The 15,000-nt window shown below is 46.8% G+C and overlaps 1 protein-coding gene across 3 annotated transcripts in view; it reads left to right on the plus strand.

The window, feature by feature from the left end:
- The window catches only part of LOC121698071 (receptor tyrosine-protein kinase erbB-4-like), a 226,116-nt gene that overhangs the window by 187,285 nt on the left and 23,831 nt on the right, over positions 1-15,000 (plus strand). For 2 of the 3 annotated variants that reach the window (XM_042079809.1, XM_042079827.1), the window contains exons 17-20: positions 277-409; positions 3,129-3,251; positions 3,596-3,694; positions 5,921-6,106. In XM_042079809.1, the coding sequence (XP_041935743.1) occupies positions 277-409; positions 3,129-3,251; positions 3,596-3,694; positions 5,921-6,106 (541 nt within the window). The remainder of the gene's footprint in view (positions 1-276; positions 410-3,128; positions 3,252-3,595; positions 3,695-5,920; positions 6,107-15,000) is intronic. The other variant, XM_042079818.1, reaches the window with a different exon arrangement.

Here is a 15,000-nt window from a genome sequence, read left to right on the forward strand (position 1 = left end):
CCCCTCTCTCCCTCTCTCTCTCTCTCTCTCTCTCTCTCCCCCCCCCCCTCTCTCTCTCTCTCTCTCTCTCTCTCTCTCTCTCTCTCTGTGTCTCGCTCTCGCTCCTTTATTCCTCCTTTTCCAGCTACAATTTATTCATGTGCGGGTATGTCTGGTTCTACCATATTAAAAACTTCCCCATAGCCATGAATAGGAAAGGTCTCATTTCCATTTGAACGTTGTTGTTTCTGGAGCATTGCAGCATTATTAACAGTGTTTCCTTCTCTGTGTCTGTAGGACTCCTCTGATTGCGGCTGGGGTGATTGGTGGTCTGTTTGTAGTGGTAATTGTGGGTCTGAGTGTGGCCGTGTCCCTGCGCCGCAAGAACATCAAGAAGAAGCGAGCCCTTCGCCGTTTCCTGGAGACCGAGGTAAGACATCCACTGATGGACCTGTCAATCAATAAGTCTCACACAAAAAGTGACAAAAAAGATATGTACATTGTGCAGTGTGTGTGTGTGTGAGGGGGGAGAGAAAGAGACAGAAAGAGACAGAGAGAGAGACAGAGATGGCTTCCTGTCCCGATGTGAACTCAGCAAGTCCTAGTCAGCACTTCAGCAGTTGTGGTCCTGAAGCGAAGCTGCCATTCGCTGGTAATACTCAATCAAAGCGGAAGCCCGGCTGTCCATTCTGAAAATAGATGCGCTGCCATTCTTTCTGGCTGTCTGTCTCGGTGACGGCGCTCAGCCTTCTGCAGCGCACAGCAGGGACGGCTGTCAGGGACGATGTCTTCTTGTCCCCGCACCAGCCCATTCCAGTCATCCATCCTCTGGAGGAGACTGGAAGGCTGTCCAGCCTGGGCATCCATTTCCATTCATTGTCAGGACCCCTGTGCTACCAGCGAGCCTTACTGTAGATTATTTTCCCGTATCCTAACAAGTGTGCCATCAACCCTCTCTGTCTTTCCCTTTCTCTGTCTGTGTCTGATTCTCATGGCCATGTGTGTGTGTGTGTGTGTGTGTGTGTGTGTGTGTGTGCGTGTGCGTGTGCGTGTGCGTGTGCGTGTGCGTGTGCGTGTGCGTGTGCGTGTGCGTGTGCGTGTGGGCACAAGTGTGTGTTTGAGCATGTGTGCGTGCGTGTGTGTGTGTGTGTGTGTGTGTGTGTGTGTGTGTGTGTGTGTGTGCGCGTGTGTGTGTGTGTATGCCTGTGCATGCGTGGATCCTCATTGCTCCTGTGGGCGCGTGTGAGTTATGATGAACGCGGCGCTGCAGTTGCTGGAGAGGCCACTCAGGCTGAGTGGGACTGCAGGAGATGGCGTATTAAAGCTCTTAATGCCATCGCCGAGACGCCGGCCCAGACACCCGCCACACCCCCACCCCCCCACCCCCCCCGCTCCCCAGTTCCGCACACGCCTCTCTCCCAACACTGATACAGCCATCTTTGTTCCCATTATAGCCTCCTCTTGAGAACCTTCCTCCACTCATCCTCATTCTCTACATCGCTCTATTCATCACTTACTCTCACACTCATCTGTCTTCCTCTGTCTCCCTCTCTCTTTTTTTCTTTCTCCTCCTCCACTCATTTCTCTCTCTCTGCCGCTGACACCAACATGAGGGTACGCTCATTAGATGTTGTGATTTAGAGCAACAAAGTCCATTTTGTTGTCTTGTCTTCACCCCTAATTCCGTGCGGGACTGGCGGCTTGGCTGTATGCAGATGGTGTGCGGCTGGGTGGAGGTGTGTGGGTGATGGGTCTGCTGCTTGCCTGTGGGGCTGACATGCCCCCTTCATATTTGTTTCTGCATGTGAACGTCTGCAGGCTGTGTGCTACTAACCCTCTGCCCCCATCGCAGAGAGCCGCAAAGCACCGCTGCAGATCAGGTCAAAAAGAACTGGCACAAAGTGATCAACAAATCCAAAAGAGTTTCTTCCAGGGCTTATATGGGTGCCAATGGGAAAGCAAAGCACACTGTTACTATGGATTGCCTTCTTTCACTTTTATTTTGAAGTAGTGAATGACTGGCTTCCTATTGGTTGATCCAGATTGATCTTTTAAAACTATGTAACACAATCTGGAAGTATGTGTACTGTGTGCAGAAAGACTGTATCCTCTAGCTCCATCTGAATTTCAGCACCACGGACAGCTCTGTTGCCTGGTTTCAGCACCGAGGGCACGGACAGCCCCCAGCCAGCCCTCAGATCAGCACTTACTCTCTTGATCCACTTCCTCTGGCCACTCCCCTCTCCTCTCTGCCCTCTCACTCTGTCTTCTCCTCTCCTCTCTTCTTCTCTCCTTTCCTCTCCCCTCCTGTCCTCTCCCCTCCTGTCCTCTCCTGTCCTGTCCTCTCCCCTCCTCTCTTCTTCTCTCCTTTCCTCTCCCCTCCTGTCCTCTCCTGTCCTGTCCTCTCCCCTCCTGTCCTCTCTTCTCCTCTCCTCTTCTCTTCTCCATCGTCTGCTCTCTCTATCTCTTCCATCATGCGTCTCCTCTTCTCTCTTTCGTCATCTCTCCCTCTGTCCTTTTTTTTTCTCTCTCTCCTCCTCATGTGACTGCTCTTTGCTCCTCTGTCCAGGGCACTTGATTTAGAATTCCATTTAAATGAAGAACAGCTATTGTTTTTTAATCAGGCGGCGGTGATGAGACAGGGAACACAGCAATGGCTGAGGGGAAGACTGATTTACTCTCTCTCTCCTCTCTCTCCCTCTCTTTCGCTCTCTCTCTTTCTCTCTCTCTCTCTCTCACTCTCTCTCTCACTCCGCCTTCTCTCCCTGTGTAGTCCCTTGTGGAAATGAAACTGTGAGCGCTCCCCCCTCCAGACGCCTTTATTACCCTATCTCTCAATCTCCCCTTGCTCCCCTCTTTTTGTCTGCCTCACTCTGATTATCCCTCTCTTCTTTTTTCATCTCTTCTCCCTCCCCTGCTTCGATTCATCCCATCCCTCTCATCTCAAAAATCCTTTCAATGATCCCGCAGTGAAGGACCATTTCCACTGAATCAGTCAAATCTCACCAAAGATGAGAAATCTTAATACAGTGGGGATATTAGAATAGAGCCATTCTGTCCGTTAGTAATTAAATCTACTGAAATAGACGGTTTATTCTATGCTGTAGCCCCTCAGTGATGCTGTGGCTATGCTTTATCGCCCTGTCCAGCTGGTGGAGCCGCTGACCCCAAGTGGAACAGCCCCCAACCAGGCCCAGCTGCGCATCCTTAAGGAGACGGAACTCAAGAGGGTCAAGATCCTGGGCTCGGGAGCCTTTGGGACTGTCTACAAGGTAAACCTTCCTCATCATGGCAATGTCCATCTAACTACTTCAGGGCAGAGTGAGATGCACCAGTCCAGTAGTGTATTCTGTGTATTTAAAAGAAATTGAATTAATTCATTAACAAGCTTTATGATCTATGCATATAATGTGCCATTGCAAGGATCCTCTTGCCACAACATGATGCTATGTACAGCATTAACACATTCTTTCACCCCTTGTCTCTCTATCCCTGTTTTAACGTATTCTTTCACCCCTTGTCTCTCTATCCCTGTTTTAACGTATTCTTTCACCCCCTGTCTCTCTATCCCTGTTTTAACGTATTCTATCTTTATATCTCTCTTTCCTCCAATCAGGGCATCTGGGTGCCAGAGGGAGAGACGGTGAAGATCCCGGTGGCCATTAAGATCCTGAACGAGGCCACCGGACCCAAAGCCAACGTGGAATTCATGGACGTGAGTGACCCTCTCAGCTGAGTCACAGTGTTTGAGTCCGGCAGTCTGAGTGGCACTGTCCCTTACCGCATGCCCCCATGTCCCCCATGCCATGTCACTTTATGCCACCCATCAGCCACACCCATGAGCCAGCACACTTCCCCTGTACATCAAAGGGAAAAATGTATGTGAATACAGCAATGAGCTGAATCTCTGCTTGATGATGCAATGGCAGAGAAACCCATTCCCCGAGCCCTTTCTCCCAATCTGCCTGGATATCTGACTGTTAAAGGATGGGCTGCTCAAGAGCTGCCACAGCAGAATGGGTGTTATTTTGGTTCTATGAAAATCAGATGTCAGCAGGCTTATGTGTATGCGTTTCTGTGTGTGTGCTGTGCAGCTATGTGTAGCTAATTTATGCATGCACACAAGCATTTGTATGTATGTATGTATGTATATGTATGCATGTATACACAATATACATACTTTGTGTGCATTTCTGTGCATGTATACAGTATGTGCTTTAGAGCACATAGTATCCGTATGTGTGTGGATGTGGTTTTGCTCCTTGGTGGGTCTGACTGGCAGCCCTCAGGTCAAGCCAGAGGCAGGGATTTCCCATGGTGCACCAGTAGCTGAGGTGCTTGCTAATGAGCTCTCCCGCTCGCCATGGAACGTGGCATATCACCCAGTCAGCTGGCACCGAGACAGAGGGAGGAAGACCTTGAGTTGTCTTTGTGGAGGTGGAGGTGGTGGAGGGGGGAGGTGCCGGGGATGGTAATTGGGTGTCGCAACCAGTGTGGCCCTACCATTGGTCCTCCTCACTGCTGCTCACACTGGACAGGCGGCAGGAGAGGAGGCCTCATGCGGCTCCTCCATTTACACAGCAATCAGAGCGCAGCAGCATGGGCTGTCAGGCCACACACACACATTTACTAACTCCCCCCCCCACACACACACACACACACATACAAGGCTAGCCCCTACAGAGGTGTGGACTCTCCTCTAGCTGCTTCAGACCAGCAAGAGGGCCAATTCTCATTACGCCACTGTCAGAGCCATGTGTGTGGGTTTGTGTGTGTGTGTGTGTGTGTGTGTGTGTGTGTGTGTGTGTGTGTGTGTGTGTGTGTGTGTTTGTGTGTGCATATACCCCCCTCCACATAACCACTCACATCACTATGACCTGAGAATTCTTATAGAATTAGACCAAAGGTCTGCTTTATTAGTTCTGCCCACTAAGAGTTTTTTAAGGCCTCTGCTTTCAATTTCATTTCATAGTTACAGTATATATTTGCCACTCTCTTTTGTCCTGTCCCTCATTTGGTCCCTTTTTCTCATTTGCTCCCTCATGTACAGATGCACACATGCATCATTCTGGCTACACTTGTCTCTATTTACATACATGCAAATGCATCCCGGGAGGGAAGGTTTTTCCAGCCATTGCATCACGCTAATAGACAGGAACATTCAACATCCGCCTCATTATCACAGGGCACAGGCACTCTCACACAACCACTGAATATGGATATGGATGGTATATTTATGTCCCTGTGTGTTAGCGTGTGTGTGTGTGTGTGTGTGTGTGTGTGTGTGTGTGTTTGTTTGTTTGTTATGTGTACTGTACATATGTGCATCTGTGTGTGTCACTGAGCTATAGTAAACCCTGTAGTTTTCACGTGTGTTAGATGAGAAGAAGATTTTTTTTAAGCAAGAGAAATACATGAAGTCCCTCACTATGCAGATTTACAGTGGCACTTAGATTCCATGAGCACACAAAAAAGAGGCACTCCCTGCTAGTATGAGACCTGATTTAGGGCCGGGAAGAACCTGGAGTAGATCTGCAGCCAGTAGCAATGGAATAGATTTTGCCAGGGCTATAAACCTAGCGGATAAATCTAACCTTTATTTTACTAGCCCTGCTATAACTTTGTCCAACCTTATAAATGGAATTGTGCTTGTCTTTGAGTGTGTATGTGTATGCTTGTGCATATCTATATGCATATGACAGCGCAGGAGTAGTTTCATAGTAAGTTTGCATTTGCAGCTGTATGGCTTGATGTGACCATATCTCCCGGTAGTCCTATATACTGTATATAAACACATCTGACACAATTCTCCACATGTCATATCTATCTGCCTATCTTTCATCTGGGCACCGTACATTTGTCTGATAGAGAGCCGCTGTGATCCACTGGATTGGTAGAATGGTCCCCTGGGCTTTAGTTGCTGTCCTTCCTCTGCCCCCAGGAGGCTCTGATCATGGCCAGTATGGAGCACCCCCACCTGGTGCGTCTGCTGGGCGTGTGCCTGAGCCCCACCATCCAGCTGGTCACGCAGCTCATGCCGCACGGATGCCTGCTGGACTACGTCCACGAGCACAAGGACAACATCGGCTCCCAGCTGCTGCTCAACTGGTGTGTCCAGATCGCCAAGGTAAGGAAGCCACACCGTTTGGTCCTATATAATAATATCAGAACATTTGCTGAAGAAATGATGCTGATGTTATCCATCTTGAATATAACAAAATATCCAAAAAATGCATGATCATTTGCAACTGGATTTGATGTACTTTTATGCATTGGAAGGAGAAGCTGTAGTGTGTGACTGCAGTGATTGTTGTTTTCACCCTCACAGTTTCATACCCTCACAGTTTCCAGGTTCTTTTGATTCATAGCCCCTCGCCGTGTGAATTTCTCTCCCTCTTCTGCTCAACTATTCATCTTTTATCTTCCGCCGCCACTTCCAAACTTGGTCACGCACTGGTCAGGTTCAGCCGAGGAGTTTAAGGAGTGTTGAAAAAAGCGGGCGTCGCTCCTCTTTCTCTTTTTGGTTTCGTCTTATCTTTCCTGATCAGGCAGGTTGTTTATTGCAGCAGTCAGTGCTTTGTTCCAAACTCACAGATGCTTTCTCAATATTAGAGTAGCGGCCTGGCCTCTAGTAAACCCTCACCTCAAACATTTATGAGCCACAACGCAGCCAAGTGAATATCTGTCGGGCTCCCCTCGAATTTAATGAAACCGTCTCATGCATGGCACGTCTCCAGGGGTCTGCTTTACCTTCAAGCCCACGGGCCAGTGCCACGCGCCATAGTTCTCTTGCTATTTTGGAGTCTGATGCACAAACTGTGTGAATGCGTAAGAATGCCTTCTTTTGGATCAAAAAGCTGGCTGTAAACAACATGACCACTGAAAAAAAAAAAAACAATCGATGAGAGCAAAGCAAAACAGAGGCAGTGCAAGAACTCTTGTTCTGAAGATGCATTTGATAATAAATCTCAACACACAAATAAGTGGAAAATGGAGCTCGTTCCTTATGTGGATTTTGGTAGTGAGTATGTTAGTACCCAGGTGGTCATTTTAGCAGAGCATCTTGGAGAGCTGATTATTCATTTTGCCTGTATATTTATCTCACTAGTATGTGTGGCTGGAATCACAAAGCAGACACTCAAGCTGACGTACTGAGAAAAAAATGTCAATTAGTATTTGAGAGAAGACTTTTTCATAAGTGTACTTATTTAACAGTTGGCACTTAACAGTTGGCCGGGAAATCTTTTTTGCTGCAGAAACATTTTTTTGAATTTGTTTTGGTTAGAGAGCAAGCAAATACTTCATCATTGTGTCAAGACACATAAAATATGTAGTCCACTTTGCACATTCATTAATGGCTGTATTTCTTTGGTTTGTGAACCAGTTAGGATTAATTCTTTCCACCGAGATCTTATTTGCTGTGGCAATGCATTATTTACAAGACAAAAGTTCAGAAGTATTTATTATTTAGAAGTGCCTTATTGGACACATAAACTGCTCTGAACATGCCCTCTCTCTCAGAGCTTTTGTTGCACAGCGAGAGAGAAAACATCACCACAACCTGTCTTGTTCTACCAGATCAATAGATATGCTTCTTTATCCAATGCAATATTGTAACTCTGTTGTATTCATTGTGGATCAGTTTGCCTGATCCTGGTGATAAGTCCTGTAAATCCATCAAAAACTGAAATTTCTAATAAACCAACACGGACTTTATGGGCAAGAGCACAAGCAGAAATAAGGAGGGAGTTTCCTCTTTATCTCACCTAGTCTACCTGCAGCTCATCGCCAGCATGTCTGAGTTCTGAGCAAAAGCCTGGTGGAGCATGCCTAGGACTGTGTGTGTGTGTGTTTCTGTGTGTGTGTGTGTGTGTGTGAGCTCTGTGTGTGCGTGTATGCATATGTGTGTGCGTGTGTGTGTGTGTGTGTGTGTGTGTATAGAGTGAGCTGTGTGTGTGTGTATAGAGTGAGCTGTGTGTGTGCGTGTGTGTGTGTGTGTGTGTGTGTGTGTGTGTGTGTGTGTGTGTGTGTGTGTGTGTGTGTGTGTGGAGGGCTCGGCCACAGGACTGCGAGGTCCTTCAGCCCTGGCAGGGAGGTGCAGAGCAGGAGTCCAGAGGCTTCAGCAGCAGCTCCGAGCAGCTGAGGGGGAAACAGGTTAATCGCTGCCCTGTCCCCAACGCAGACAGACCCTCACTCTATGGATTATTAATGGAATAATCAGGCGTGGAATTCATTTGAATGGAGAGATTAATCAGGGAATAATGCATGCGGGAGGCGGATGGGGGATGCCAACGGCGCCCACACACAGGCCTCCGCCCACCCACCGCACCCCACCCCACCTCACCCCACCCCCTGGCTCCTAACCTTCTCTGTCTTCTCCTCCTCCTTGTAACTCTTCTGTTACTTCCTCCACTTTCCACCCACTCCTCTCTGGACGTTTTTTAGCCAGAAAGGTGGCTCATGACTATTCAACATCTGGAACAGCATCCACATATTCACCCTGATGAGCCTAGTGGCTGTTGTGATGATGTGGTACTTCAGCCAACCCCTCAAGACACTTGCTACCCAATTACCCAAGCCAATAATATATCAGTTAGGTCCTCATAGTGAGTTCCAGTGAAAGTGAAACCTCACAACTGTGCTCAATTTCCAGTGCAAACAGCTATCCATCTTAAGTGCACAATCAGCAGATCAGATAATTGTGCAATTACGAGATAAAGTGAATTAAGGCTGGGAGATCAAACTAATAATCTCTTTTATTTTCGCCGCCTCCTGCGTGACATTAAATTTGTATCTGCTTCATGAGACGAGGCGGTGATGGAGATCTAATAGGCGTGAGCGACTGAGTCTAGCCACGGGTAATTTCTGTGCGCAAAGCCGCTCCGTCTCGACGAGCAAACATCTTTCACGTGGTCTCATTAGCCAAGCCTTCGGGCTCTCCTCTCCTCCCTCCACTCCACCTCTCTTTTCCTCTCCTCTCCTCTCCTCCCCTCACCACCTTTCCCACCCAGCTCATATTAGTCTTTAGCCTCCGTCTATACATTTTGATCCGTGTCTCATGTCTTCACCCCGCTCCTCTGAAGTGGAAGCTCGGCACCAGCCCCATGGCTCTCCCTGTCCCCCAGCGCTTCCTCAGATCTGGCGCTCAGATGGGGTTTGATGTGAGCCCTGTCTGTGGAAGCTGCCTCGTCAAGTGTCTGGAAACGGATGGTGCATATGCCGACTACACGGGTGAGGCAGGGCAGCTTGTGCCAAGAGGAAGAAGCTCTCACATCACACCAGTGAACAGGAGTGAGCATGGCTGGCCTTGCAACACGGTCGGCAGTGTGTGTGTGTGTGTATGTGTGTGTGCACGCGTGGCCGTTTGTGCGTGTGCATGGGCGTGCGTGTGCATATGTGTGTGCGTATGTGTGTGTGTATGTGTGTGTATAGTGTGCGTGTGCTTGTTTGTGTGCGTGTGCGTGTGCGTGTGTGTGTGTGTGTGTGTTTATTTTCCTGCTGAGCTCCCAGGCAAGAGCTGAGAGGGAGCCGACACACATATAAGCCCGGCCTGTGTCCAACTACTGGCCCAGGGATTGGTTGAGTGTACCAGAGCTCTGTGCTGCCGCTCCTTTCCACGAGCCCTTGCACCTCAAAGGACCTCCATGGGCTGAAATAGGCACTTTTCCACAGACAGCGCAGTGTGAGGCCAGCCCTGCTGTTCACACATAATGGCACCAAGACAAAAGAGAGGTGTTTAGTCAGCAACCGTTTTGCTTTTTGCTGAATTGACCCAGTGATTTAGCTAATGTCGTGCTGCATGGGGGAGCAGTGAAAAAGCTGTTTCACAATAGAGGCAGAGGACAGACACAACAGTGGACAGTCCCACATCCAATGGCGATGGCTAGACAGAGAGTGGGACATAGCATATGCATGCTCTTACACACAGACAGACCACCACAGACACAGACACACACACACGCACACGCACACGCACACGCACACGCACACGCACACACACACGCACACGCACACACACACACACACACACAGAGCTTTGGAGAATTGGAGAACTGGAGATGGATGGTGCCAGAAAAGGCAGATACAAGATGAATGACTGACTGCATGTCTCACAATAGATGAGGGCCTTGTGAACAGGGGACAGGAGTGACTGATGATCACTTGCCCCATTGTCCATCATTACCACACACACACACACACACTGACACACACACACACATACCCATACCCATGTGTTTGTGCATGCTCACACTTAAGTACAGGAATACACTTATGCACACCACTCTCACACAAGGGAGCAAAGGATACTGGAAGATTTGAGTACTTGTAAAGTAAACTTGTTAAAATGTATTTCACATGCATCCATGCTACTTGCATAAACAGGAGTGCTTTCTGAATCACCCAGCTGTGTCCTTTCTCACAGAACAATTGTTTTAGTACACAGGAGCACATTACAAACCACAAACATCCTGAATGTACCCTACAGTATACTGGCAGTTCAAACTCCAACATCCTGAATTTATCCTATACTGGCAGTTCAAACTCCAACATCCTGAATTTATCCTATACTGGCAGTTCAAAGTCCAAGCTTTCCAGGATCAGTGACACCACTGACATTGTACAATTAAAACTGGAGTCAATAAATGAATAATGGCAATCGCAAGAATTTCCATATCTGGAAATTAGAGTAATTATGCAACTCATAATCTAATTGGCCATGGAAGTGATTTGTCATTATTCATGTAATACATGATTTTTTTTCTTGTGGCGGTAGACCTCCCCTCTTACTCCCACCCTTCCCATGCCTTCCTCATTTCCATCGGCCCTCTGAGTTATCTACAGGGGGGCAGGTGTCTAACAGCCTGCAGAAGCTGTTTTGACACTTCAATGGCAGGGCTGTTCAACATGAAACTCTCCACAACAGCCACCTCCTATTGGACTCCCAAAATGTGTTATTTTCCTCTCCTCATCATTCACCTCCAGTTCCCTGCTCGTGTGTGTGTTTGTGTGTGTGTGTGTGTGTGTGTATGTGCACACGTGTGCCCATGTGTGTGTGTGTGTGTGTGTGTGTGTGTGTGTCACTCTCCATTTCCCATCTTCATCCAATCTCCAGCTATTTAAATATTGAGCAGGCTGAGCAGGGCCACATGTGCCCTGTAGGCACTCATAGACTCCATCTCCAGCTTCTCCCGTCTCCTCTGCAATCCAGCAGCCAGCCAAGGAGGCCGTTTAAGAGAGCCGATGCCATCTTGCTAGCTAGAGCTTCGCTTTGAATTATCCGATTGTATCAAGCAGCTGTCGGAGAGGGCCAATTTAGTTGGCTCGACTGAGGCTAACCCATTTGGACGTTTGTGTTAAAGAGACTGGGGGTGCCTCGCCATCTCTGCCACTTGTCCACTACGCTACACTAGTGACAAGGGACAACAATACTCCTGTCACTCCCACCAGAGGAATTGAGTAAAACAGTTTAGAGCTAGACTCACTCCTATCAAACAGCACATTATTACAATACACAGTATTGTTCAGGACAAACACCATACTGAGTAAGTGTCCCCCAGAATGGTAATATCCCGGTGCACTAGGTAGGGGGATTTTCCATGATACCTTATGCCCCCCCTAGTTTCACTAGTATATAATCCACTGCTTCCTGTATGTATGTATGTATATTATATGTAAGTCCTTACAGTATCTCCTCTTGATATATTTGGTGACACGTGAGATCTGTTCGCCTAAACAGGACTAATCTCTCCAGGATGTTTTTGATAGAGGTCTCCTTTCCCCCTCTCTGCACCCATTCTCTCTCTACCCTGTCAGCTCACTTTAGTGCTCTTTTCCTCTCTGTCCATCTGTCTGTCTGTCTGCCCTGCCTTGTTCCTGTCATATTGGTTGTATTTATTTTGCCTGTAACAGCTGTCAGGGAGCTGGGCTTGTTTATCTTTCGATCTGTGTGTGCACCTCTCTCTTGTCCCAGGAGCAGGACCTGTGTGAAGCACCAACCTTCCAGTCCTATGTGCCTCTCCCTTTCACAGGCTCCCCTTATGTATTCCTTTGCCTGTGAGTGTGTGTGTGTATACAGTATATATATATATATATGTGTGTGTGTGTGTGTGTGTGTGTGTGTGTGTGTATTTGTTTGTGCGGTTGCTTTCATGGCTTTTTTTATGTCTCTTGCTTGCTTGTGTAGGCGTCAGCCAGAGGAATACCAACTGAGTTTCTGAGTGATACTCAGAGTCTGTCACTTTACTTGTGTTTTGCTTGACTTGAGTACTGCCATTTGTACTAGAGAACTCTCAGGCAACCTGCTGCCACCTGTAAATAATAAGATCTGTGTCTGCCCCCTAGTGAACCTTTACACAGGGTTTCATAGAAAGGACAAGAGCACTTATAAAGCAACAGAACACAACCAGGGCAGACATGTCTCTTACAAGAACACCACCTACAGTATCCTATGAAACAGTTATTTAGGCCAGGCAATCAAAGAGGGAAGTGCTTTCAAATATGCAGTAATGTTTTCATGGCGGTCACGTTGACCATATCGGCCACCATTGCAATTAGCCGTAAACGGTAATGGAATCCAGTCAATTGTTTGGCCGCTTCAGTGTGTCAAGTTAAGCGTCTTTATGATGGTTGGCCATCTGTTAAACACCAAGTTGGGAATGACTGGGCTGGGCCGTGCTCTGGGCAAACTCGTGTGCAGTCCTCGTCCAGCCAGTTGGGGCGGACAGGGCAGTCTGCAGGCCATGGAACAGAGGGAATGGACAAGGTTCGCACAGTGGAGCAACTGGCAGACCTGCTTGCCAGGTTTTTACTGCACTGTCATGAGTATATGCTTTTAAGGTCCACTCACTGCCATGAGTACAAACTTTTTGCACATTTCAGTCAAAAGGCTGGATTGGTGATATTGACAGAGCATGAATGTTAGATGGGCCCTGGCTTCGATGCTCAGAGCTTTATTTTAGGGGCTGGTTTGATAAGCCTGCCATCCTGTGGCACTGCTGTTACTACCTTGCAGTCTACCTCTAGTGCATGACCACTGGAGAAGCTTCACAATTCTGTCTTGACATAACTGACATATGCTTGTCTATGCTGCTGAATGATAGAAGCATCCAGACATGTTGACTGAATGGATTGTGGACTTGTGGATTCTCTCAGGTCAGTTTAATGAAGATATATAAATAGTTTGTATAGCTTTTTGGCCTACTTTCCTATATTCTCTTCACTCATCATTTTAACTAACGTTTCACCCACGTAAGAACCAAATTGACAATGTGAATGTGAGTTGTGTGGTATTCCTGAGGAGGAGTCTCCATCTCCCACTGACTTGACCCTTCACCTAAGCCTGCTTGCTCAGGCCCCCGACTCTGAAAACACCTTCAAACACTGATTAGTTATCCTCCGCTGCATGGTCACACAGGCCTGGAGCCTACGACACATAAGCTGTCCAGTAAGTGACCAGACAGGTTTGCATTATTTATTTTGGCCAGAGCTATGTGCGGAATGAGCAAACACCATCTGAAACACAGCAAGCAGATGCTACCACAGCTGAGTGGAATGCACAATTTAATTTCAGCAAGAGTCCATAACAGGACAGTACTTAAAAAAGCTTGTGGTGACAAACCATAGTCTTTCATCATGCATACAGTATAACAGTTTGAAAAGGCCACTAAGTTGCAAACTGCATAGTTTTCTGTAAGATGTGTTAGTTGCTGTATAGAGAGTGGGAGTGAGATGGTGTAATGTGTTTGTGGTCATGTTTGTGGTGCCCTGTGGTGGACATCATGTATGTGCCCACGTCTTCAAAGAGCTGGCCTGCCAACTTCATCTTCCTTGTGATGTCTCTCTGTGGAGAGCAAGAGAGAGCAAGGTCCTCTCTCGTTTGCTCAGATCAATCACTTGTTAAAGATAATGCTTCTATTATGGCCGATCCAAATGGTGTTATTATGACAGTGCTTATGGGGATGATCGTTATGATCATTTTTATATTACTGTTAATTATTCTGCTAATGTAAAGAGGGTTTAATGGACAGCGTTCTTTTATCAGGCTACCAGTCTGCATTCTCCTTCTGCTAAGGCCTGAACTCCAGAGGATCGTTTACAAGCTGACAAGGCACTGCTCTCAGCTCAAACAGGCATTCACAGGCCTGGCAAATTGAGCAGCAAATTGCCGGAAGCTAGTTTCAATTAGCATCAAGAAACCTAGCAAAGGACTAAGCTGCGATAAACAGCACCTACTGTGACTGACAGGTCTTCTCTGACTCTAGGCTGTGTAGAAAGCAATATATTTCCCCATCTTGTCCAACAATTTCTGTTATTGTTATTTTACTGTTATTTTATTAGTGCTTACTCTGTGTTTTTTAAAGAAATAAACATAGCAAATTGGAATTGATTGTTTTTACACAGTACATCAGAAAGTATAAGTGCATTTCAGTCTTCTAACAACATCCAAAAAAGACTGATGTGCTTAAGCTTGCTTATAAATTATGGCTGTTTTTTGTTGTGATTTACTTCAATAGAAGTGTTTTATTCTCTGTGGATATACCTGTCTAAATAAGAGACAATCAAAGCAAAGCAAAACATTGTTATTTTACTGATTTTCATCAAGGTTCCATATGCTTTGCAGTCAATAAGTGGATGGTTCATTTAGACATGGCAGCTGTGCCTCTACAGCACAAAGTGATGTTAATTTAATCCATCTTCAGATGAACTTGAGATTTCACTTTTTATGTAATGTCACAAAGGTTTTGTTTCTGTGTGTAAGAGCCTTCTGGAAATTTCTATTCCATTTGTCCTTTGATTGGTCCAGATGAGTCCAGGCTTTTTTCTCAACAATACACAGTCTTGGCTCTGCCGGGATGCCTGGCTTTGACTGAATAATGGAGGTTTGATTTTAATAAGCGCCATAAAAAAGCTATTCAAAAGTAAAAGCAAGTATCTGAAAAATAAGTTAAGGTATCTTGTAGTTATCGCTGGACTGCAAAAGCGAGACAAAAGAAGTATTTTGCCAACTTCCTGACAAACTCA

The sequence above is a fragment of the Alosa sapidissima genome, chromosome 2, assembly GCF_018492685.1.
Source record: "Alosa sapidissima isolate fAloSap1 chromosome 2, fAloSap1.pri, whole genome shotgun sequence".
Taxonomy (NCBI): Eukaryota; Metazoa; Chordata; class Actinopteri; order Clupeiformes; family Clupeidae; genus Alosa; species Alosa sapidissima.